At 52.1% G+C, this 25849-nt stretch overlaps 1 protein-coding gene across 3 annotated transcripts in view; it reads left to right on the top strand.

Annotated features, from left to right (window-relative positions):
- Positions 1–482: 482 nt before the first annotated feature.
- Positions 483–25849, top strand: part of LOC119110453 (alkaline ceramidase 3) — a 46514-nt gene continuing 21147 nt past the window's right edge. The window contains exons 1-4 of one of the 3 annotated variants that reach the window (XM_037234284.1): positions 483–596; positions 7918–8039; positions 8842–8952; positions 13337–13442. In XM_037234284.1, coding sequence (XP_037090179.1) covers positions 7946–8039; positions 8842–8952; positions 13337–13442 — 311 coding nt within the window. In that variant the 5' untranslated portion in view covers positions 483–596; positions 7918–7945. Of the gene's footprint in view, positions 597–630; positions 755–4658; positions 4746–7917; positions 8040–8841; positions 8953–13336; positions 13443–25849 lie in introns of those variants that run through there. The other 2 variants (XM_037234285.1, XM_037234286.1) reach the window with 2 other exon arrangements.

Below are 25849 nucleotides of genomic sequence, written 5' to 3' on the forward strand. Positions count from 1 at the left end.
TGTGCTTATCTTAGCTTATCATCTTTGTGCTTGCCAATTTTATGGCTTCCTGGTTTCTACTAGTTTCTTTATAAAGCTAGAACCTAGTCCCTGGCTCCCATTGGCTTTCCACAAACACCACGGTTGCCACCAGCCCTTCATCCGGTGTCTAAATCTCTGTCGACGTTTACTTTATTCCTTTGATTCTTCTCTGACTTGACTGTCACGCCAGTCTTTCGACTTTTGGGTTTAGATTTTTACCCCGTTGATTTTTACACCCTTTCACTTTTCTGACTACTTTTTATTCTTATCGACCTATATCCTTGTCGACTTTTTGGGGTTCGACTTTGTTGTTTGACTATTCCATTCGACTTTCTGTCCGTACAGCGCGCTTAGCGCCCAACGGAGCGCGTCGGTGCTGCCGCCAGACGGCCACATAGCCAACTATCGACGTTCGCTCGTGCAGCGGGCCGCCGCGTGGGACTGTGCCAGTGCGAGGCGGTGGTCGGCGGCGGCAGCTGTGGGAGGTGGGCGCGTGTGACGCGGCTTGGTACAGTCGTTTGCGAGTGCCGGGGACGACAGCGCGTGGTGGAAAGGACGCCGCCACTTGCCCGCACGTGAGTGCTCGTGTCTGCGCGTCGTGTGAGCGCAACCAGTCCCTCACGTGGCCGCTATTTTTGACCGGGTCGTGAGCGGCCCGAGCGAGGCAGTGAGGCTAGCCTGCGGGCGTGGGCGTGGGGTGGCGGTGGCACCCCTATTTTCGGCGCCTACCAAGGTCAGTCGCGCTCAAAGACGTGTGGGGACGGGCACGGGACTAGCGTAGCAACTGTCCACAATTGAAAGAACTTCAGCAGGATGTTTGTTTCGTCTGTTCATGAAAGGCCACGTCATCCTCTGCCCGCTCCCCCCCCCCTACCTCAAGGCTTAAGGCCCCGTCCTTGAATTCCGTACTCGCGTGGCTCAGGTGGTCGAGCGGCAGCCAGCCCGCCTCCCACAACCAGCGGCGGCTACCTGTGGCTTCCCTAGCCGTCGGTGCACGCCGGGACACACTGCTGTGTTACCTCTTGACACGGGGGGAATGATTAACCTGTTTGGCTCCCGCGTTTGGTGCACAACAGGTGGAGACCCGTTTTTACTCGTGCACGATCGCATGTGACACACCGTTACGGCCTTGGACGCATCGCCTCATTCAAACAAATGACGCGCGCCGGCTATCTTCGCTTCCTCATTAGTCGACAGCAGAGCAGAGGCGACAGCAGACCGTTTAAGCTGGCGATGGCGTATATGATAACGGCCACGACAGCTGCATGACGCTATACTTTCATCTTTACGTGATGCATTGGCATGGAAAGCTCATTAAACCCGTTCATTTTATCAGGCTCATGGTTTGCCCCTGCCCCGGGCCAGGGCTTGAACCATCCTGACAGCCTGGTCGTTCAGAGCTTACAATAGGCCGCATTCCCCCACCTAGATAAACATATTAATACATTACCATGGCATTACTTGCAGGTGAACTCAATCTCCAATGCTGCAAATCGGAACTGACAACAGCGAATCATGATTGTCGAGCAACCGTGCAAATAATGTGTTAAGCTTCCATTGTGACAAGCATAAGCTCTCCTCATCGTTCGACTAAGATGAGAGTGAGATTGAGAGATTAAACCAAGTGAGATTAAACCTTCTGGAATCCGGAAGCGGATTTCAATTGGCAAAGGTAAATCGTTTGAACACGGTTAACGAAAGCTGTCTTAAGCAGACGGCCAGCCGGTCGGACAGGTTGACGTCGCATGGCAGAAACCATAATTGGCAAGGACTAGCAGCAACTGGCAACAATGAAATGCTTCCAAGATGTTTAGTTTTAACTACAAGTCTTCCTACCATTTTAGATCACTGCCAGGACCAGGGTCGGAGTTAAGTTGGGCCTCATGCCCGTTCACGGACTGGCAAACTACAATCGCTGTGCCAATGGCACTAAAACTAAGCGTTGCAAGCAGAAATTGGGGTGTTATCCATTATCTTGAAACCACGACCTGTGGTCCATTGGGAAGAGCGTGATAACTACCGTGTTATTGGAACTTTGAGGGGGAGGGGCTCGGGTCCCGAATTTGGGGATACTTTGGCGCCGGGTTCATACCGGTGCATGACAAGAAACGATCCCAAGTGCCAAGTGCCCTGCCCCGCCCCTTTGGATACGTTCTCGCCATGCATGCGAGTTCCGCCCCCTGCCTCGATCTGTTAATGTATCTGTGTTCTATCCGGCCCGTCAGGGCTGGTGACTGCTCTCAATAAGTATGTGGGGAGGGGGGGGGGGGTAAAAGGGACAGGAGCAGGGGCGTAGTTTCACAAATTGATTTTGGGGGGGGGGGCTGAACGGTGAGAAATGAGCCAAACTTCCTATGAAATATGAAAAAACAGGTGTCTTCTATATTTGGCCCACTTTATTCTCAAAGTGTGGGGGAGGGCTAGAGCCCATGAGAGCGGGCTGGGCGGGGGATTAAAAGTCTCCAACTGAAAAGGGAACTGCATCCCTGGAGAATAGAGAGCCAGAGGCGCCGGACCCAGGAGCACTGGACCACTCGGCCCAGTTCAACGGGAACGCCCCCCACCACCAGTCAATTTAGCATCTCTGGGTTTGGGACCATTTCATTGTTAAGAAGTCCCTTCGATATTGGTTTTAAAAGTAGAGCCTTTTGGGAAAGACGGTTGGTAGTCAGGCGCTCTGACTCCTTGAACTACGGGTCAGACTGGTGTCATGTACGGTGAATCATGAGTATCCTTAGGGTTGTAAGAAAAATACATAATTTTTTACGACCCCCTCTGGATGCAGGATGGAAATGTTCAGACGAACATCGATTGGTTGTGTCAATACAACTTTTAGCCTCGTTTCGGTCCATAACCTACATCCAATCGGTGGGCCTCAACAAATATATACATATATATATATATATATATATATATATATATATATATATATATATATAACCCCGACGAGGTCCAGCACAGCCATATATTGCTATTGGTTTGGAAAGAGTCCGCTGGCTCATTGCAAAAGATATAACGTCGTCGGTTTATTCTACGGATTTCTTATGGCCCGGTTTCTTGATTTGTTGACTTTAGCCTACAAACTGAATTACATCTTCCCGTGACTTTTGGCTTCTGCTTCAGTAAAGGCCAATGATAAAAAATAAATGAGGAAAATGGTACCCCCTTGAAACCAAGTGCACGAAATCCGGGATCGGGGGAGGGCTGCCCACCCTGTGTTCCCTCTTTACTAAGGCTCTAGCGGCGCCCCTGGCTGTGGTATGATCATAAAGTTATCTGAATTATTATTCCGGCGTAAGACAGCTTTTCAGCTCGTAACATTTTTCACGGCCATTTTTTCTTCGCGCTTTATGAGCCGAAAAATAATCGGTCCCCTGAGACTTGACCCCCCCCCCCCCGCCTGAACCACTCCGAGATTGTAGGTTTACTGGGCCCAGGGGGTCTGGATCTTCTGGCTCTCACGAGATCTCCAGCCATGCCACCCTTGGCGGGGGTGATGGTTCGGGTTGTTATATGCGCTGTTATTTGCCCCTGACTGGGTGGTCAGTGGCTGCGGGCGGTCCACGTCAGGTGAGGGAGGTCACATGTGGACCGTGCCAAGCACTGCGACACCTCAAAGTTTCGCCTCAAGATGCTGCCATTTCACGGGAATTTCACGATGGGATAGTCGTGAATGGTGCAATCGGGTGGTCGTTGTGTCTTACACAACAGGCACTGCAAGGTGTGAGCGCTGAGTCGGGATATCGATTGAATCAAAATATTTCGACCAAATCTGTGTTCTACAAATGGGGAATATACATTTTGGTGTAAGGTGACTGCATTGCAATGTGCAAGCTGAGCGGAAAAGATTGATCACTAAAGGTTTGCTGACCGCGGATTTCATTCTCAAAGAGTGCCCGATTCCAGCAGCGTACAGAACGACCAATTGCAATCATACTGGAGCGTTGAGTTCAAAGGGTTGCAACACGAAATCTTCTATGGCATCCCGAGTGAAGTGCTGCAATTTTCTTCACCTGTGCCAGAACTAAAATGCGCTAAGCGCACCCATTTAAGTCGTCTTTCTACACATGAGGCGTCGCTGCGTTAATGCGCACCTTCGGTAACGCTCCTTGGTCTTGACCCGGCATCTGCCCAGTGAACGGCGCATAAATAATAATGCATTCAGACGCATGGTCAGCTGTTTGACAGCAATGTGCTGGTATATTATCGGTGGATTCAGCGAAGATGATGAGGGAAAAACCTAGCACTTTTTGTCCGATTTTTCCAGCAAAAGAGAACTGCATTTTACGCCACTTAAAGTCAGAACAATCGTGGAGCGTGACATATTCCCTACGACCATTCCTCCCTCCGTATCGTTCCCTTAAACATGTTGCGGTGTGTTAGTTGTTTCGTAGTGTCTTAAAGTGGATTTATACTGAGTAGACATTTTCTTTCCTATGGTTCAAATTGCGATGTCGGATGTCCAGTGTTTAATGTAAAATTTGTACAATCTGATTTGTGCGCGTGGTATTTCTAGTGTGCATGCGTGTAGTTTTTCACAGTATTTTAGGGCTAGCCGACCATTACTGAACAGTCAGCTGATTTATACATGTTGCCTTGATGAATGCTGCAGTCCCTGGCTATCGTTTGCCACTGAGATTAAACGGAGCGTGGTCCGGCAAGGGTTTCGCGAGCAATTGTTTGATAATCTATCACGAAAGACCCCACAATATGGGTATCACCAGGTGCGTTATACAACTAGGTGTACTAGCATGTGTCATTGTGCCTGCATGAACTAAAAAGTGCCTTAAATTGTCGACCTTGAATGTAACTCCATTCAACAATGAAAAACCCGTTTTGCTCGGCATGCAATTAGGTGTTGTGGACTGTTATGCAGTAGGTATCTCTTCCTGCATGCATGGCATTATGCCTGCACGAACTAAATAGTGTCCTAATTTATCGGTCTTCATGTGTGTAATTCCATTCAACAAGGAAAAGTCCGGTTCGCTCAGTATGCAATGAAGTGTTGCAGGCTGTTGCGGAGCAGTTAGCCGTTTGTTGCATTTTCAGCTAATTTTGTTCTAATTGGTTGCAATGTTATTACGGCGCAGTGTCGATTAATCTGTCGCAACTTTGTCTTAAATACCGTCAGGAAAAGTGGGCGTTTATGTTCAGGGACGGATCCGGGAATGGACCATGGTCTCATTTGGGATCCGTATGGGGCCTCCGCAGGGGGCAAAACGTTTTGGGGTCTGCCTGTCCGCACACAATGAGAAGGACCGCACAAATATCTCGATGGCCCAAGCACCTTGCCAGACCTAAAAGCAGTATGCCCTTTTATGCAGGAGGAGTAACAGAAGTGTCAGATGGCCCTTATGGGCAATCGCTAGGGGTCCCTCGAGTGCATCAGGATTTCTCCAACATGCATGAGTGAATAGGAACAAGATTGTCTCGATTACCCAAAAGTACCAGGAACAATCCCAGAATATCAGGAGTTCATCGCCCAGAATCATCAGGGTGCCCCAAAAGCACGATGTTGCCATAAGTATCATGGAGCTCCGGACATATCACAGGACCCCAAAACATCAGAGGTCCTCAGAAACACCAGGGTATCCTCAATATGCCACGACCCAGAACATCGTGGGGCGAGAAGCTTGAGGCGACTGCGGAAGCATCAGGAGCCCGAAAAGGTTTAGGACCCCAAAGGCACGAGGACCCCCAAGTTAGATCATAGAGACGGGGGACGGAGGGAGGGGGTCATGGGTATCATGCCCGCCCAGTCCCACAAGCCACGAGGCTTACACAAGATAGTGACAGATTCTGCAAGAATTCAGTCCAAATTCGCGGGGGTTCAGAGAAACTTCGATCTCCTCCCCCGCGCCCTGGGAAAAGTTCTGGCTACGAACCTGCAAGGACGCCTAAATCCATTAGGGGCCTCAGAAACATGAGTTGAACCTGAGAAGTTTTGTGGAATCCAAGCAACACAAGAAAGCCGGGGAGACATTCTGGGCCTCGGAAACCTGCTTCCTTTCGCATAAGTGATCTAAAACACCAACGACGTGATCGGACGAAGCCAACTGACAACGGCCCGCATCAGAAGGCATGACGCGGAACCACATCTGATTGCGCCGCGCATACTAGTTTCTGTCGTGTGTGTGCGTGTGTGTGTGTGTGTTTGGGGGGGGCGTATATGTATTGTATGTGTGTGTGTGTTGTGTGTATGTGCGTGCACGTGGGCATGTGCGCATGTGTGTGCATGTGTGTGTATATTAGAATGTTATAGCATTTGTTACCATTAGATGTTTGGCGTTTAATGTGTTGACACCGAGCGCCTTATGCGGTACAGTCAGATGCACATATCCATCACTTGTACTATTCTTTAATTTATTATACTGATATTGCTTTAGCTACCAAAATTATATTGGAAAGTGGGGACCTCCAGCAGTCATATTTTTTAACGCAATTTCACTCGCGAAATTAAACCATTTTTCGACCTTGACTGTACGCCCCCCCCCCCCCCCCATCCCGGGAGTCGTCGCTGACCGCGATGTGGCTTTACAATATTGAGCGAATGTGCAGATGGGATGAAAAGGAAACACAAGATTCCAAAGCAGTTTTTCGAACAGTTGGAATTATTACTGGCCATAATTGACCTGTAATAGAAGGCATTGGCTATTTTGACAAAAACGAGACATTTCAAGCTGTGTTCACTATTACAAGGCCATGGACGCAGCTTGAAGCGTCGGATTCTGTCAGCGCAGCTGTGTCTTCCCTAACGAGGTCGCTTAACCAGGACGTGCTGGTAAAGTGAGGGCCGATTAGTGTCAGAATAGGAACTCCCAACCCGCAGTGCTGCAAAACCGAGAGCCCAAGTCCTCTCATAATAATACCAAATCTCGCTAAGTTTAGAAATATTAGTCGGGAAGCATGTGAAGTTGCTTAGAATCACACGTTTATGAAAAAATTTGGCAGCGCCCAACACGCTCCCATCCGATTTTGGCCTTTGGCGACCCCTGGGTCACGATGCACCTGAACCCGATCTTTCACACTTGCTCGCCCCCTGTATGTGGACCAGTATGCGCGGATTGGCGAGCTTTTTATTAATTCACCAGGAAAGGGGGGTTTCAAAATACCGTCAGCAGTGGACGGTTTTGCCGCAATCGATCTTCAGCGGCTGGAATCATGTTATGCTGTCTCCTGTCTCCCTCGCGTTCGGTTTGGGAGTCGACCCGCGCGCCGAAAGGCGTTCTTGTTTCGAAGAATCCCCGTTGGAGGGGTTGCTCCAAAATACTCGATGTTTTAACATGCGAGTCTTTTGATACTACTTGGTGCTCTTCTGTTGTGCTTTGAACCGAAAATCGATTGACTGCTTAGTTATACTGTGCTAATGCCGGGTCAAGATGTCTTAGGCTCCTCCAATATTCATGTTTTAGGCTTCTCTATTATTCAAAATATGATAGCTAGCAGCTAATAAAAACAGTTCAGGAACATATTCTTGTACAGTGGACACGTGGACACATAAAGGTAAGGTACGTTTGCAAACACGCACTGAAAATGAGAAGGAACACAAGCTAGTGATTATGGTGCTCATCGTGATTTCGCTCTGCTGATTGACCCCACCCACCCAAACGAAAGGAGTTATCAAAGGAACGTGACGGCCCGATGAAAACACGTTCCCAATTTTGGAGAGAATGCTGCTTGCCTGTTCCATAGATCCTATAAATCACATTCGGTCTATTCCATAGAATCAATGCACAGTGACACGTATCGCATTTCCCGTAGATTTATGATTTTGTGTGGGGGTAAGGCATGGACGTATGCACTGTATGGACTGCGTTTCGGCAGTACCTCCGGCGCTGTGATGCATTCGCAGTCCAAATGACTGGTCTGATGTTATGCCGCATTTGTTTTTGCCAGAGTCTGAAGGCCTCGCCAACCGAGCACGATGGCTCCTGTGGACGGCTTCTGGGGCCAGCCCACATCAACACTCGACTGGTGTGAAGCCAACTACGTGGTCAGCAGCTACATCGCCGAGTTCTGTGAGTCTTCATCGCGGCTTCATAATGTGACAAATAGTGGTTTGTAGATGTATCCGTTTTGTGGACTTAGCACACTTGCGTGCGTTCTGTGACAACAATCATTGGCGACATCTGCGCATAGAAAAGGACTGGCGCATTCGAAAGTGGAGACAAACGCTTGGCAATTGAACACAAACCAAATGAGCAGATGTTGGTTGCAACCTGCACGCAATATTAGGGGGGGGGGATTTATATAGCTATATGCAATGCAGCTGAGCCGTCGGTTATATGACAGATTAATTGGGCACTTATAAAAAGACCGCACACGAATTTAGTTATAGTAGTAGCAGCAACCAAGGCGACCAATAGCGGCTATAATGCCGATGATGAATGGTTTAGTACTGAAAATAGCTTGTGGTCACGCCCGACCGAGCATCTGTTTTTTGCACCAGTGGAGCGTCGTTTTGGCCTGATCTGAATCAGGCAGAAGGCATGTTTGATTACGATGATCGCGAGACTCGTCACAGGTGGGTTTATGGTTTTGTTGGACGTCAGTTTTTTTAGTCGCATGAGCTCCGGAGGGGCAGATAAGGTGGGGGATTTAATTGCAGTCCTTCGTCGAAGAATGCTGCTGGGTGGGCCTGCCACAGTGCGTCCGTTGCGTTCTTCCGTTTTCGCTAACGTTGACGCGTGTAGGCTGTGCTGTCCCACCGTTTCGGTCGTTGTATTGAAAGTCATCGTTCCATGTTATGTCTCGCATCGCGGGTCACCAGTGCGTGCAGCAGTTTCTGTCGCTGAAACCCCTCCGCCCCGCTCTTGCCAGGGAACACGGTCAGCAACCTGGCCATGATTCTGCCGCCGCTGTACGGCATATACGAGGTATGCCGACAGAAGTTTGAGATCCGGTTCGCCATCTGCTTTGTTCTTCTCCTTGGTGAGTGCTGTGTGTATTTGCGTTCTTTGGGAAGTGTCCGTTGCCCTGCCGCCGTCACCATGGTCGGCAACCGCACCTGGGCACCACTAATCTGCGCTCGCTCGCACGTCCTGAGCACTGGTCGCTCGCGGCCCGCTGCTGGGCAGCGATACTGACGGCCATGCGAGGCGTGCTGCTGCGGTCCAAGTGGGCTCGTCGCGCCATTTGCTTCGTGGCTTGCGCCTCTTGGGATCTGCTTCAGTCACTCCTGCGAGCGGCGTTACAGGACTCCCAACTCCGAATGTCCTTGGTGGCGTAAACGGCCTCGAACAATAGGTGTACGATCGACCACGGATGGCGGAAGCAGGGTGTGTTTCTGTGTGCGTGTGCGTGTGCGTGTGCGTGTGCGTGTGCGTGTGCGTATGCGTGCGCGTGCGCGTGCGCGTGCGCGTGTGCGTGTGCGTGCGCGTGCGCGTGTGCGTGTGCGTGCGCGTGCGCGTGTGCGTGTGCGTGTGCGTGTGCGTGTGCGTGTGCGTGTGCGTGTGCGTGTGTGTGTGTGTGTGTGTGTGTGTGTGTGTGTGTGTGTGTGTGTGTGTGTGTGTGTGTGTGTGTGCGTGCGCGTGCGCGTGTGCGTGTGTGTGTGTGTTGGGGGAGCTCTACTTTGTGGGAAATGTAACATTCACCCTATTCACCCATGGTAAAAATCTCCTTCCCCGCCGCCCAAGACACCAGGGAAGCTGTTGTTATTGTGTTTTGCGCCTTGTTTATTTGGGGCTCCCCCATGCACGCACAGGTATAAGGATATAATCGCAACAAATTGTTTTCAAACGTAAAGACGCATTTAGACAAAATATTTCTGCGTAGGGACATCCCAGTTTTCAGCAAATTACGATGAAATCACGTCTCGGAATTTATTTATGTGGTGTAAGAACCATCAGGGGTCAGGCGTACCTGGGGCTGGAACATAGATCCAACAGCTTAGTGGGAGAGGCCGGATATGACCCTTGCCAACTCCATACCCGATGTGCCAAAGGAACAGTTCGAAAACTCCAAAAGTAGTTTCGTCACTAATCACTCGGTGTGCGTGGCATGCAACACAGCCCATATGGATATCAGTTGAAAGCTCGTCGCCCATCAACACGTTGGCGATATTTTTGCGTAGGTGGGAGATGCCGACGATTGCGTGTCAGTCAGTGACGACATTAAATTGTGTATATCTAGTCGACATGCGCATTGGTTGGCTAAAAGGCGCAATGACGCCTTTTAGCATAACATGACGAGCGCGGAACTGAACGGTTTTAATGCCACAAATGTACAGCGGATTATATTGTCCATCACCTACATATGCGGGTATTGCAATGTAGTCTAGCAATGTGAGCTTTTGTGTTGCTTTGTGAGGTGATGGCATTTGGAGGACTTAACGGGCTGTTCAAACCAACGGATGGCCGCATTGAATGCATTATGAGTTGGGCTGGTTACCTATTTTAATAAAATTACAGACACCTCATGAAATTTACACGAATCACAAAAATAAATAGTTTCCAAACATGTTTCGTTGTGACCACTCATCAAATATCTCTACAATTCACGTCTAATGTGCTTGCGAAATTCAAACGGGTGGATCAGGAGTGGGGATATCTGAAGAGGACGGGTTAGCGCATGGGTATGTGCACAGCCCATGGTAGCGCATGGGTATGTGCACAGCCCATGGGTAGCGCATGGGTATGTGCGCAGCCCATGGATGGGTATGTGCACAGCTCATGAGCAGTGGATGGTTATGCGCACGGTCCATGGGTAGCGGGCGGATTAGTGAAAGGAGATCTTATTCGTGAATGCGTCTGATAGCAATGTTGTATTTTTGTGGTCACTTGGGCAATGTGTGTCAGTGTGATGATTCCTTCATATGTTCTTGCACCACAAACATTTATAGCGACAAATTCGGTCCACATGATAAAATGCATTACACACAGCACGCAAGTGCATGTATATTTTCACGCATGAGGTGCATCATTTCGCGTGGAAGCTTCGCAAGCATTTGATGCTGAAACACAATAATAAGTCGTTGGCGGCAGTTGCGTGACAGCGTGCACACGCTGACCCCTGAAGATGTTGACCAGCATGGTGCCACCTTTTATCAATATAAAGGTGCTGAGCGGCGCTGCGTTTCGACTGTTTTCGCGTGCCGCGTGGTGCGAAAACGCGCGTCCAATTCCTTTGCCATCTTCGATAGCCTCTTTTAGGCTGACAAAGAAGACTTATTTGTGCATCGATTTATTTTTTGGCACAGGACTCGAAACCGTGGTGCGAAGTAGCAAAAAAGCCAATTACATTAAAGCCCAAAAGTATCTCATGACGAATATTTGCAAAGTTAGCTCTGTTCTTGAACTACCTGAGCACCCGTCCCAAGAGCTGTGCAGTTTCTATAGACCAGGATGTAGGTTTTGTATCAAACGTGCCGATGCCGGCATTGAAGCAGATTTAACTGCTGCCACCACAGCTGGGTTGTCCACCCACCAGGGAGTCAGATACTACACGAAAGTTGTGGTAGCAATCCCTCGCTTAATGCACAAATGGAGGCAGCGAGCACTGAGTGTTGTGGCTCTGAGACCCCCGCGCTGCCTTCGGTACAACGGATGTGAAATGTTCCGAACCCATGACCGGTCAGCGCCGTCTTATGACCGGAAGCAGGGTCACGCAACTAAATGCGTGACAGGGATTGTGCTTTGACCCCATGTGATGAAACGCCAGCTGGTCTTTTGCTTCGCTGAGCGAGGATTCAGACTCATATATGTGGAGAATATCAACGAAGGTGCACCGTTCAGCTGTAATACATTTCTTAAAAATGAATGATCCCGTGTATGCATTATCCTTCATGTTGTCTAGGGTAAACAGCTATTCGCTCACACATTCCTTCCTCTGATTTTCCTTGCACAAATGCGTCACGCAATACCATTTTTTTTCATTTCGCCGACACTTCTATCGCGACCAGCATGATTTTTTCAGCCACCTTCTGTAAAGATCGGGTCACGGACGCATTGTTGTACGTTCCAAAGCAGAGATGCAAAAGTTTGCAGCGATAGATAATCCCGGCAACCGACCCGACCGGCTGCAGAGCCAGCAGTTTGTCGAGTCCTGGCGCACCTGAACCTGAGTCACATGCAAGTGTCCAGCCGGTACCAGTCTTTGTCAGGGCCAGAATTATTGCTGGCCATGGTGCCAGGATACCGAAAACTATTGTTGCATCTACTCGCGTTTTTGGTCTACTTGATTAAGCATTCACCATTTTAGTCCCAAATAGACCTGCGAATGATACCGACGTCGACTGGCAACTATGTATTACCCACCACCATTATCCCAGGTCAAAACATTGACTGATGCGTGTGACCTGCCTGACCTCTCGCACACTTGACGATATCATCAACGTATTTTTTGGGCGATGAGCCTATACACACACCCTTATCGCCTGTATTTCACGTCTCAGGAACTAGAAATACGATCCGACCCACATCATGACCCCTATGTTGACCCCGGTGACACTCCAGGTAATTGCGTTGGAAAGAAAACTGCATATGATCATGCAGGCGATGTGCTGGACATCCTTCAGGAGAAAAACGAAACAAAAAATAATGATTGGACAATTTCGAAAGGTGACAGGTGCAATACAAGATTATGAGGTCGTAGGTAAAATGACCAATAGTGCTCATGGTCATTTGTTTAATGATTCAGGAGATTATTTGCTGTTAAGTGACATGCTGATTTATTCATGTCTAAGCAGCCATTGCATATATGCACGTTATTGTCTGGTTGAAGTTTCCAGACGTCCCCGAAAATTCCGTGACCTACATCTTGTACTCTGTGATCTAGTGGGTACGTGTGCCGGATGTCGTCTGAATCGGAGGGACCATGATGAACAATTCTAGGCATCCCTTTGCGAATTGTTCTGTAATAGCTCAACCATCACCGCAATGCAATGACACATGTCAGGTGGCTCATTTGTCCGAAAAACGTGAAAGGCAAAGCCACCCTCGGACCCTCCCGTGCATTGGAACAGGGTTGATTCTTGTGCCAAATTATGCTGCTCCTTTCATCCAGCAGTATTCATAACATGCAGTTTTTTGACTGGGCTTACCGTACCTAGCCTATCCGCCCGGACACGCGCTGTAAGAAGCTGCTGTTGTAAAAGCTGTAAAGCTATTTTATCAAAATGCTCGCAATCCAGCGAATTAAGTCCATTGTGTCGTGACCATGGGAACACGCGAGTCATTGATTAAGGGGGCCTGAACGAAACAAAACCCTGCCGAGTATAGCGGTTAGCTGCTGGCGCACCGGCGGCCGCGGTGCGTGTTGCGTCCTCTGGCGGCGCTGCGTGCGTCAGGTGCTGACGCCCGCTCATCTGCCGTTGCAGTGGTGGGACTGGGCTCGTGGGCGTTCCACATGACGCTGCTGTACGAGATGCAGCTGTCCGACGAGCTACCCATGGTCTTCTGCAGCTGCTTCCTGCTCTACTGCCTGTGAGTGGCCGCACGGCCCGCGCCGTGGCTGTCACTGCTTCGAGTGCCTGACCTCGACGGCGCCCCGCGCCACTGCCTGGCGCTCCACACAACTGCCCAGCACCTACGCGAGCCCCTATCACCCCGGCATCCGTCGGTCAGGGACGGCTCCATCTGATGTGGTAGGAGCGTCCGCGACACCCGGGCCCAGACGCCTGCGGCCGCTGGTGATCGGACGTTGACCCTGGCCGGGCTCGATTGCAGCAGGCGTGAACCACTCAGCACGGAAATTACGTGCGCGGACACTCGAGCTACCACTCTAACGGGGGCAGCGCTATCATAAAGGCTGCTGTCTGCACTGAACTGATGGGTTATGGTTGGCAGGTCGGTTTACGCTAGATGGATGTCGTTTTGTAGGTCTTCTAAATCCTTGCATTTCTATTGTTCCCCGTGGAAAGAAAATTAGCACATGAATGGTTCATGTCATAACTTCATCATGCACATTTCAGGGGTTGTAAACGTTGAGGTGGTTTGATTGTCTTTTACTTCCCGGACTGCGCGTTATCCGCATTGCAATAGCAAGGATCCTCACAATGTGGATGCATTGTGACGATATTATTTAGGCTATGTTGGGCCGGGGAGGGGATAACATGCATGATTAGTCGCGATATTCCATCATTGCGAGTTGGTGGATCTTATTACGATAGTGATACTACCCCTCGAAATACCAGGAGTTACAGGTTAAATGGCGTTGTCAAGGAAGCATCAGCCATATGGACAAAGCTCAATCAAGTTTTGTCCATAAAGGGGCGTTTGGGAGCATCTTGTACAGAGGGTAAAACCACTTCGTTTCAGAATAAATTTTAACTTGGTGCATTGAATCATCTAGATGTCCTGATCGTTCTGTGAAATTCTGAGCCCATTCAGCCCACAGGGTCAAGCTACAGAGGTCACAGCCTTTTCAGGGTCAGCGAATTCAGCTCATTACAGAGCTTTAGATCGGCAGCACTGAAACATGCGAATTGAAACCTACCCAAATTTGTTCAGAGCCGGCGGGAACTATGTCTCTAAAGCAGACATTTACATGGATTATTGTTCAATACCTTACTTGTGGCCCTGTGGATATTCATCAATGTGAAAATTTTGACAATTTTGCTCAGGTTATCTTTCTTCAGTCTGCTTCACAAAAACAAAGTCTTTTGATGTAGCCGAGTGACTCCATTTACCAAAACACGCTTTTTTGTTTAAGGTAGGCTACTGGGTCAGTAGCCTTCGTCAGACGCGACCGCAAAGTTTTTTAACAGTCCTTGTGCTCGGTACCATTACATACCAGGTTAGCCGCCAAGGGCATCAGACAATTGCATCCGTTGTACCAAACATGCTTACATACTTGTTAAACGCGTTTGACTGATCTCGCCTTAACTCGGCTCCAGCAAGGTCAGACACGGTAAAAAATTACCCAGTGGGGTGGTACTGCACCAAATCACACTGATATGGAATTCATTCGAAAGCTCTTGCCTTGCTGAATGCAAGAAGTACTTTTCTGATCGCGGTCGCTCCCTATTTCACAGGTCTGTTAGCTTCACTACAGAGAAGTATGTTCTGATATTTGCCAAGTCCACCAGCTGTGCACCAAAATTGACATGCTTTTTATGATGTTCATTTCATGACCAATGGAAAACCCACGCAATCGTTCAGCTGAAGCCCACGTGTTGTGTCTCGTGATCACGGAAGGAGCGGCTTTCATCAGTAATTGAGGTAGCACCAAAGGAACGCGCTCCGCTTGTTATGGGATAGCAGGGCGACACAAATTCAGCAGCCGATTGTGTGGAAACGTTTATTTACGGATGAGCTTGTACCCGGCTGACTTGGTAATTATGACAACTAGAAGTAGATGAATCACACTTTGTAACCACGACATTTAAGCGTGAAGCGCGCTGCCGGCTATCAGTCGATATTCCGATGTTAACCGTGTAAACGGGCAGCAGTGTACGACATTGGACTTCATCGGTAACGAAGAGAAGGACCGTGCCCTCTGTGACATCGGCGACATCCGCCCCATTTCGCAGTCATTCAGAGGGTGCAGCAGAGAGTGGGTGTCGCTTGGAAGGAGGGTAAGCAGCGACAACGCCTTCTGTCAATGAACTGAAGCTGGAAAGGATGCATTTAGAATGCGCGTGTCTGATGACGACGCGGGCAAGCCTCATAAAAGGAAAATTACGCGGTACAAGCGAATGGCTTAGTGTTCAACTTTTTGTCACCTTTGATGAAAGCACGGAGCCAGGAGTCCTGATTTTCCAAAATTACCACACGAGAATCACATCAACAACGCTGAGTTCATGAGCGAAAGAAAAACTGGTCACCACATCCCAATTTGTTACAGGTGAACGGATGTTACGGAAGGAAATGGCCACGACTCCCCGACTGACTGCTGGAAGGCCGAGGGTGTTCGTTGTAGTAAAATCGAGGAGGCCTCATCGTTATCAGTGTTGGAGTGATAACTGACGGCTGAAATTTTTTGGAAAGTTCAACCTGCTTCTGGAAGCTCAGGTTCATTAGAAAACAATGCTGAAATAAAGCCAAGAGAAGCAAATTGGATGCATGTCATTTAGTGCCAATGGATAATATAAATGACAATGTCCTGTCACGAGCAGCGTGTGCTGTTTTGATTGGTAAATGTATTGTATTTATATTATTTTGCTGAAAACCATCCGCGAGGTGGCTCTCAGATCTTTGGCTCATTCCAACGGGTAATAGCCTCGGTTCGTTGCATCGCTCACTCACTGGTTACACACATTCCAAAAAGCTATGAAAAACGATGCTACGGATATCGTATAAAAAGAACTTTACGAACTAGATGCGACGTAAAAATTGGCTGTAGTTCTTCAACGAAAATTCGAAACGTGGCAATTGTGACGCAATCAAAAGATGTTTGAGCTTTTGTCCAGTGTAATGAACTGAGGAGACTTCCTATGACTTGAAGCATCCAGCATTTTGTACTTTGTCAGTGCAAAGCTATCAGTCGATGCACGCCATTTCAGAAGACATGATCCGTGGTGTACTGAGGTGAAGGAGAAGGGTTAAATCTTCTGTGCGTTTTGGTGAAAGGCAACTTTAACTTCCACTCTCTTCCGTATCTTGTGCGGTTGAAAACTGCCATCAGTGTTTAAGATCTACTTTGGTGCATTTTTAATTTCATCGTTAGGCACTTTGGTAGCTGTTCTCTGAGCAGCATCATTGCTGTTAGCCAAACAAGATAAGGTATTAGATGGCACAAACATGCCATTTTTTGCACACTAATGTATAGGGCTAGAATTAAGATGAAACGATTAAACGCATATTGCATTTATTTAGTACCTGCGGGTAAATGACGGGTTAGCATTGTAACACAGCGGGCTTTTTCGGGTGTGGTCATGATCTGGGTGGGGCGGCCTTGGCTGCGGGCTGATATTTTGGAGAGAGTTGCGTCTCTAGTATGGACCTCAGAAGAAATGTAAACGCGTGCTTTAGATTGCTCAGTTTCTGCCGTTTCTGGAGATATTCAGATCTTCTGTTTCTTTTAAGGCTTTGGTAGTGTTTTATCCACAAGTTTGTAAAGAACTGCAATCGATGGCCCCGAAAAGGTCATGACTTGACGGCATATACCGTGAGGGTGACCACTGGGGGGGGGGGGGGGAGGGGGGAGGGGACACGTCTCTATGTTTTATAATGTGGGGGGCTCCTCCCATTGTGCCCAAAGTATGCACGTTTCTCACGTCTTCGCATCCAAAATGTCATTTCCATGTCAGGTTAACCCTTAAGATCCCAGTTTGACTCCTGTAATTCTGATTCCCCCCCCCCCCCCCCCAATCTCAGAGACGTGAAATTACACCATTGGCCTAAACCCATTACCCGACTGGGTTCAAACTGTCAGACAACAATCAATGCATCTAGATCAGCCGATTTACCAGGTTTGAAGCAATTACCATACATGAGGGTGCAAAGTTGGGGTCCAGGTCCACGATTTGTCCTGGAACTGCCCTTTAGCCATTGTTTCCATGATAATGTCGTGTTAAAAGTATCTCCTGGTTTATTGAAGAGCACTTATTCTCACTAGGTTCTCTTAATGCCAAAAACTTGGAGCGCAAGACCCTTCTTGCTTAGAGGAGATATGTCGGTATTTAGACGACAGGGGAGGTGGGATATTGTTTCCGGTTGACCCTCTAGCCAAGTTTTAAACGACTGAATAGCGGATGCCACTGGGCTGCCATGGTCGAGGCTTTTAGTAGCGAATTATCCACAAGGAAGAGCTGTTCCGGTCACAGCCCATGTCGACGTAGTATTATTCGGCGTGTGGATCCTCGCTGCACGCCCGGCAGCGCCTCATCCGCCGGTCCAGGTGACCCGGTGGGTACGCGGGGCGCGCCGGCTCGGTGGGAGTATCGCCGCGGGAGCGCCGGCTCGGTGGGAGTATCGCCGCGGGAGCGCAGGCGAAGTGGCGGGACGCTCGTCCTAATGGAGCCGAATTCGGCCCAATGGCCGCGCGGTGCGGCGATTGGTGCTTGGTGCTGGGATCGGCGGCGTCCATGGTGCGCCCTGGCCGCTACTTGTGACGAGCGAGGAAGAAGGGTGAGGGCAAGGCGAGTTCGTTGCGCCGCCCCGCACCGCACCGGAGCCGAACCGTTCCCGTGCAATAGGATTGTCTGTGACACACCCCGAACCGTTTTCCCGACGGTGCCTGTTGAATTCGCGACTTCTGGTGACAGCGTGCCCTGCCGCTGTGAGCTGTGTCCACTGCGCCTGTGCCCACACTGCTCAGCGCGTGCGGCCATGTGCCACGTCCGCCACTGGCCGGGCCTCCGCAGCGCCGTCTCGCGGCAGGCCGGCGCAACGGCGAGCCTCTCCTCGTCGCCTCTGCGGCGGTGAGCTGCGCCTCGTCGCCTCTGCCCCGGCGAGCCGCGTCTCGTCGCCTCTGCGGTGGTGAGCTGCGCCTCGTCGCCTCTGCGCCGGCGAACCGCGCCTCGTCGCCTCTGCGGTAGTGAGCTGCGCCTCGTCGCCTCTGCGGTTGCGAGCCGCCCCTCGCCGCCTCTGCGGCAGTCGCCTCTGTTTCGCCTCCTCCGCTCAGCCACGCTGACCGCGGGGATCGAGTGGCATGGCCAAATGCCGTGGTTTCGTGGTGGAGCACGTTCGTCAGTATTGTTAGCTTCCGGAATGGTTTGTACAGCAGATGCGGTGCTATCTTCACGAACTTAACGGGCCGTTGTTCATTTGCCGGAGGGCCTCGTAGACGTAGGGCACCGTCATGAATCGATTACTTCGGTGAATGTCAAACCCCACTGCAATTTTCAGCAGGTGACATTGAAACTTTGATTAGTGTTTAGCGCCCCCCCCCCCCCCCCATCCAATTTCATATTGGGAGGGTCGAATTATGCTCGCGTGCAACAGGGCGAAATAGTTCAGTGGCAAACTGATGCATGTACAGCCGTGAGATTGTGGGCTCAAGACTTGCTGCCAGTTGCGTTTCGGCGCCCCACGCAATAGTTAAGATAGCAATGCTTATAGTCCTCCCAGCTAAATGAGTTGTCAAGTGACCCAAGTTGCCGTCCCTTTGGCTCGGTGGTCAGAGACTGGGCAATGTGAACACCAGCGTGGCTAACCACGAGGGTGTATGCCCCAGAACTAGCGTTTGGTGATGTGGCTCATCAAAGATGATCTACGGTCAATTGGCTGTGAGTGGTTCGGACTGGAATAGGCGGCCACGTCATGGGAATACGCGGCACTACTCTCACCGGCGGCAACATTATTCGTTTAGACGGAATTGCTCCAAAAGTGGCGCGTTGGCATAACGACAGGCATCGAGCAAGAGCGCAGGCGCCCAACAGGGACATGGCTGAATGATGAGCCGGACCCAGTCAAAGGCAGGCGCGGGCTGGGGCAGCTATCGGAGCAATCACCAGTTTCAGCGCGCCACCCACCGGCGGTATCGCGCCGAACACACACGTGACGTGTGGGAGCTGTGTGCCCTCAGCCGCGTGTGCGACACGCGGCATCAGCGATGGCTGTGTTGGTTCCGGACCTGGAATCGGCAGTGCGCCCGCCGCGTGCTGAGATTTCTCGCCTACACAGGAACGGCGCGCCGTGGACCGGATACCTACTGAACCCCGGAAGCACCGCCTTCGCCTCGGTGGATAGCGGTCAACACATTAAACGTCCATGATGCGTATGACGGGTATTTGAGAAGTAAGGTCACCCAAACAACGGGTTCTAGCGAACATGTAAGTTGGAAAATGTGGGATCAAAATATGAACCAAGTGCGAGCATAGCAGGTTCTTATAATTTGGTGGACTTGTCTCCACCTGTTTAATTGATTTCCGGATCATTTGACTGTGCCTGCATGCCTTAGATGTGAGACACGTCGCTGCTTGCAGACTTTGAGACGACGCACGGATTGGCTGATCACCCGGCTATGTCCTGTTATCGATATCGATCTGATGTGGGCATGTATTTCTATTTTCAGTTACGTGGTGTCTGTGGCTTTTTCTGTATACATCGTTTTTTCAGGGCGGCGAGGGGCACTCAATCAAGGAAGTAAGGGGCCATGGCTGCAGTTCTTAGGAAAATGAGACGCTCCCGATCTGGACCGACAATCGGTGTTTTCCTTTAGTTCTGCTGTGTGTGGTGTTGTTCCACCCTGTTAGAACCATCCAACCTCTGATTACTTTTGATTTCGTTGCTAGTGGTGCTCAAAGCGTCTTCTAGATCCCGATGTATGTTGCGCTATCGACGGTCATATGTTTGGCATTTCCAGTCTCAAGCCAGAAAGGTTCGATGATGTCCGGTATTCCTCAGGCCACCCCTGGAGCCATTTTCTTAGACTGCAACAGTTTATCGATGACCGTCAGGAAGTTTGCTTCCAGAAAAATGCGGAGTACGGCTCTGTTTGGAGGCTGCTTTACGCCCAGAGTCACCGCTGTGTACGGGAGCAATGTATGTTAGAGCTGTTTAGACGACACATAGTGTTGATCCGTTAATTACGCCAGTATTATAATTGCGCGTCTTTCTTCTATATGTGTCGAATTTCGCCCATGTACACAACAGGTGGAGCTGTGTGCAGTGGTTTTTGTGTACTCTCACTTTTAGAGCACTGTGTATAGCGGGCCAGAATGCGGCTGCAGTTCTGCTTGGTGGTATTTGACGCGCATCCGGTGATTTTGAGTTGCTCGGCTGTCATGCGAGATTATAATGTGAATAAGTGTTGTGGTTGTAAGTCATCACATGGCATTGAGTGTACGCACTTTTTAGCGTCCGATTAGGAAATATCCCTTTTCGCTAATTCAAAATACCTATGCTCATGTTCTTGCTCTTTGCTCTTGCTGGATCCATTTGCGTTTCACTTACCGTCAATCATTTAGTGTTCAGTTGGGCGTACGTGTGCCTGCAGACGAAACTAGACGGGCGTTTGTTCCATAATTACGCGTTGCAAATAAGTGCGTCGATTCTCCTCCTTCGCAACGTTGTCGCACAGTCGCAGCAGCGCGGCACTACGCAGCGGACGCCGCTGCGGATGCACGTGATAGGTTTGTTGACAGATGAGTTCACTGCGAAGGTCTTTGACAGCTGATGACCGCATGCAGCTTGAATTGATGCGTTGATGTACCGGGCTGCGTCCGCGCGTCCAACAGGAGGAGCACACTGGGCGGCCCTGGCACTGGCGCCATTCGTGTCCCTTTCACTCGTTGAGCTCCGTTCAGCGAGCAGTGTGAATCATTCTCCTATCCTGCCAGTACCCAGCCTCAAAGTGTGACGAGCCGGCATTGCTCGCATACGCTACGCGCCGCGGTCCAGCTACGCTCTGCCCCCCCCCCCCCCCCTCCCCCCACCGCCATGTACCGCCGCGGTCCAGCGACCCTCTGCGCCCCCCCCCCCCCCCATGTACCGCCGCGGCTCAGCAGCCCTCTACCCTCCCCCCTTATGCGCTGCCGTGCTCCTGCGGTCGCATGCCCCTCCCCCCCCCTCCTATCCGACAACAACGCTGGCTGACGCGCACTCGTCTAGTGCAGCGCAGACGGGCGGGCCGGCCGCCAGTCCGTGGCGCGCTAGGCAGGGCGCCAGCCCCTGAACAGCTGCAGCCGGCGGTCACATCGGCAAGTGTCTGTGCACTTGACGGCGCCCGAGCTCCCCCGGTCCGCTCGAGAATACAGATCTTTAACTGTCAGTGCAGAGGGCTGCAGGTATCGGTCTATATCCTGTACCAAATGTGAGAGGCTTGTTACAAGCCGCGTGATAAAGGGAGTGCATCACATCGGGTAGCGAGTCTCCGGTGCGCATATGCACTTGAGAGCGAGGCGGGGGGGGGGGGGGGCTAACGTGAATAAGCTTGTAAATTGTATTTTTGCGATATCGCTTCCATCAATTCATATGCTGCGGGCCTTGTGCTGCCCATTCTTGCTGCCAGAAAATCTGTATTAGCTGGCCGTATGCTATCAGTCCCATGCCATATATGTGGGCGCAGCTCTGCCTGGCGGCCCAGATGGACCAGTTCTGCTGGGAGGCGTGTTCATGATCGCCCGCCGACAGCCGCACCATAGCGTGGTCGGTAGGACACCGACTCGGAGACACGAATGTGTGGTGGATCTTGCGGCGTCCGGTCCTTCTGACGGCACGACAGGTGCTGCCTCCAAACGTGACGAGAGCCGGCAACAGCAGAGATGTCGTCACCTATGTTGAGCCGGTACACGGTTGGCCTGGTCTGCGTTTTGGCACTTTGCATGCCCAGGTGGCAGGTGCTCGAAGACGTGCCTCGCGGGAGGTGAGCGATGGCGGTCGCGTACCGTCCCCTTCGGCGGCACCACGCGGTCCAGCTCTGCTTTAGCTCCCTGAGAGCGGGGGAGCGGCTGGTGCTAGCGGGCCGTAGTCTTGATGCTGAACGCTGTGCATGGCCACAGCGTGCATCTCTCCACTGGGTCTTCAGTTGGGGCTGGGAGACTGCTGCTGCCGTCCGGTCCATGCCTGAAGCCCTCTCCTGTCGTGGCCATAGGCGGATCCTGGGGGCGGGGCGGGGAGGGGGGGGGGGGGGCGCACGGAGCATTCATTACCCCAAAACATTCCCAGAACCTCATAAAAGTTTCGGCTACTTACCGTCTGTTTTAAATTTGATGGTGCGGTATCAAACATTTCCTTCCGTTTCGGAAAAACTTCATGAAGAAAAGTTGGCAGCGATTTGAATATCAAAACAAACGCATGTTGACGCGACTTAGTCATACTCGGCGCAAACATCGTGTTTGATAAGTGCATTGGACCTCGGACCCCACACCAGCAGCCAGTGCCAGCTGGCGACGAACGGTTGCCCCCCCCCCCCCAAAAAAAAAAAACACAAATAACTCCAGGCTAGAGACGCCCCTGGGCGTGGCCTGCACCAGGGCGTCGCCCTGCCTTCAACTGAGGCATCATCTCGGCCTCCTTCATCGGCGAGTTCACACGAAGAGGCGTCCAGGCACTGGATGACACCTGGAATGTCTTAAGCCGACGACGATGACTGCGTGCACCTGGGTCACGCGTGAGAGCTGCTGGTGCGTCTCCTTGTAGTGATTGTAGAGTGACATTCCAGTTGGAAGGTGTTGTTTTGGAGATGTCATTTGGTCATTGCTCACAGCGTGTCGTTAAACATGTACAGTCATCCACAGTTCACGCATCTCGTCATGGTTCAGCGACGTAAATCAACCCCAAATTTATGCCAGTTTTTCGATCATCATATTACGTACGGATTGGGATGGACCAATATTTTCCATTTTACGTTCTTAGGCGAATTGTATCCTTTATCTGTGAGAAATCCAGAAAGGAGTTGAGCCCGTTGAGTTCAGCCCGTGAGCGGATGATATCAGGTCTAGCCACCGACATGGCTTGGACCAGCAGCGCCCGGCATTTTGTCAACCCTCCCCAGCTAACATTTTTCTACACATACGTCTCCGTCTCTAAATCTTTGCACACGCCTCCGTCGCAAGGGTTGGGTGCCTGTGCAAGATGATGATAGTGGCTCCTTCTGGCCCGGTCTAGCTTGATGCACTCCAATTATTATCGTTATGCACCACATCACTGACCATTGCCTGCCGAAAGGCGCTATGGCGTGACCTTGTTTTGGCCCCACGCGATGTTTGCCATAGCCCACAGGAGATCAACCCAGCATGTCCCCGCAGCTGGCGTTGATTGTGCGTTCACCAGTCCAGTACCACGCCCTTGGCGACGGTCTAGGTCGATTTCGTGATGTCTTGTCTGAGCTCTGGCCCGTTCTCGAGTTGCTGGTGTTGCCTTGTCTTTGTCCTGGCCCGTCAGTTGGCGCAGCTTCGGGGCCCGACCCAGTCCAGATCCGGCCTGGCCGGTGGCAAACGCGACCCATCTGAGCCGACTCATCAGTTCGATAGTGGCCGCGCTCCCACAGACTCCGTGCGGGATCCGGTGCTCCTCTTGTCCGCGCTCCCGCAGACTCCGTGCGGGCTCCGGTGCTCCTCTTGTCCGCGCTCCCGCAGAATCCGTGCGGGCTCCGGTGCTCCTCTCGTCCGCGCTCCCGCAGACTCCGTGCGGGCTCCGGTGCTCCTCTTGTCCGCGCTCCCGCAGAATCCGTGCGGGCTCCGGTGCTCCTCTTGTCCGCGCTCCCGCAGAATCCGTGCGGGCTCCGGTGCTCCTCTCGTCCGCGCTCCCGCAGACTCCGTGCGGGATCCGGTGCTCCTCTTGTCCGCGCTCCCGCAGAATCTGTGCGGGCTCCGGTGCTCCTCTTGTCTGCGCTCCCGCAGAATCCGTGCGGGCTCCGGTGCTCCTCTCGTCCGCGCTCTCGCAGACTCCGTGCGGGCTCCGGTGCTCCTCTCGTCCGCGCTCCCGCAGAATCCGTGCGGGCTCCGGTGCTCCTCTCGTCCGCGCTCCCGCAGAATCCGTGTGGGCTCCGGTGCTCCTCTCGTCCGCGCTCTCGCAGACTCCGTGCGGGATCCGGTGCCCCTCTCGACCGCGCTCCCGCAGACTCCGTGCGGGCTCCGGTGCTCCTCTCGTCCGCGCTACCGCCCAGACTTGACGTGCTTCTGGCCGGCTCGCTGCGTGACGCTGCAGCGCTCGTGCCGGCGACGGTAGCGGCCCGGGCCCCGAGACGGGAGGTCATGCCGCGCCCTCCGTGGCCAGACACGCCAGACCGCAGCAGCGGGATTGACGCTACACCCACATGGAGCGCCCAAACACAACACGGGCGGAGCAGCGACCGAGCAGCACAGCTGGCGGTAGTCGGTGGATTTAGTCTGGGCATGTCGCCTTCACTAACCATTGGCCATGCTTCAAGGCTTCTTCTGTGCTGGCTTCAAGAGATACAAAGCTCTGGGCGGACATGAAACTGGGTTTCAAACGGCCGCTCAGGAATAAGGTTGCATACGATATGTTGAATTTGCGCTGATAGCTTATTAACCCTCCTCGCCAAGCTCAACAGTTTGTTGATGACTGACACCATGTCCGTGTCACACACGGTGCGACGCTGGGTACGTGACGCGAGTGTGATGGTAGGCTCACTGAGGGAACATACATGGACTATCGCCAGGAGGATGCGGGCTCACGTTTGGCGAGTTGGCCCGGTCATCGCGTTCCGCTGAGTCATCGCTCCGAAACAGCGCCGCCAAGCGACAGCACTGGCAGTTAAGACCTAAAACCGGCCGGAGAAGTCAACTGTAAAGCGCACCACTTGCACTGTGCAGGTCTTCAGCGTTCTAGTGCGTTTTTGTCGGCTGGTTTGAGCGAGGGCAGCAGGCGGCCATGACGTGTCGGCCGCGCGGGCAGATGTGAGCGGCGCAGGCGCGGGCTCGTCAGGCCCGGCCGTCGTCGCCCTTCGGCACTGCCGGACTCCGGCTCCTGCGTCGGCCGGTGCCGTTTCCCCTACTCTGCGAGCCGTTGCCTATCAGGACGGAGCATCATGTGGGCCCTCGCGTACCAACCACGCCTCCCTGAGTTGAGAGAGTCCAGGTCGCCCCCGTCCACCGCGGCTGCCCGCAGGCGGGGCCTTGCTCTCGTCAGCCGCTGCTGGCGTCGCGCTCCGAGGTCACGTGTCGCCCTGTCCCGGCGGCGTCCCCACGGCCGTCAGCACGCCGACAGATGCGGCCGCGGGGGCCGTGGCCGGGGACCAGCTGGGCTCGTTGCGCGGTGGCGGGCGGCGAGCCGGGCGGCCTGCTCGAGCGGGCCGGCCGGCCTGTATACACGTGGCAGACAAGAGGCTGTTGCCGACGGCTGGCCGGGCCGGGCCGGTGCCGGGGGTGTCGGTGCCGGCCCCCGATACAGTGGTGTCGCTGAGGGGCGCCGCCGAAGCCTGACCCGTGCTGACATCGCCTCAGGCGGTTTTGCGGTCAGGCTTTAGCGCTGTAGGAGCCGAGAAGTCGTACTGCGTGGCCCGCTGTCGGTAATTGGACGACGAGTGGCGTGCCATCGAG

The sequence above is a fragment of the Pollicipes pollicipes genome, unplaced genomic scaffold (genome assembly GCF_011947565.3).
Source record: "Pollicipes pollicipes isolate AB1234 unplaced genomic scaffold, Ppol_2.1 Scaffold_7231;HRSCAF=8579_pilon_pilon_pilon, whole genome shotgun sequence".
NCBI classification, from domain to species: Eukaryota; Metazoa; Arthropoda; class Thecostraca; order Pollicipedomorpha; family Pollicipedidae; genus Pollicipes; species Pollicipes pollicipes.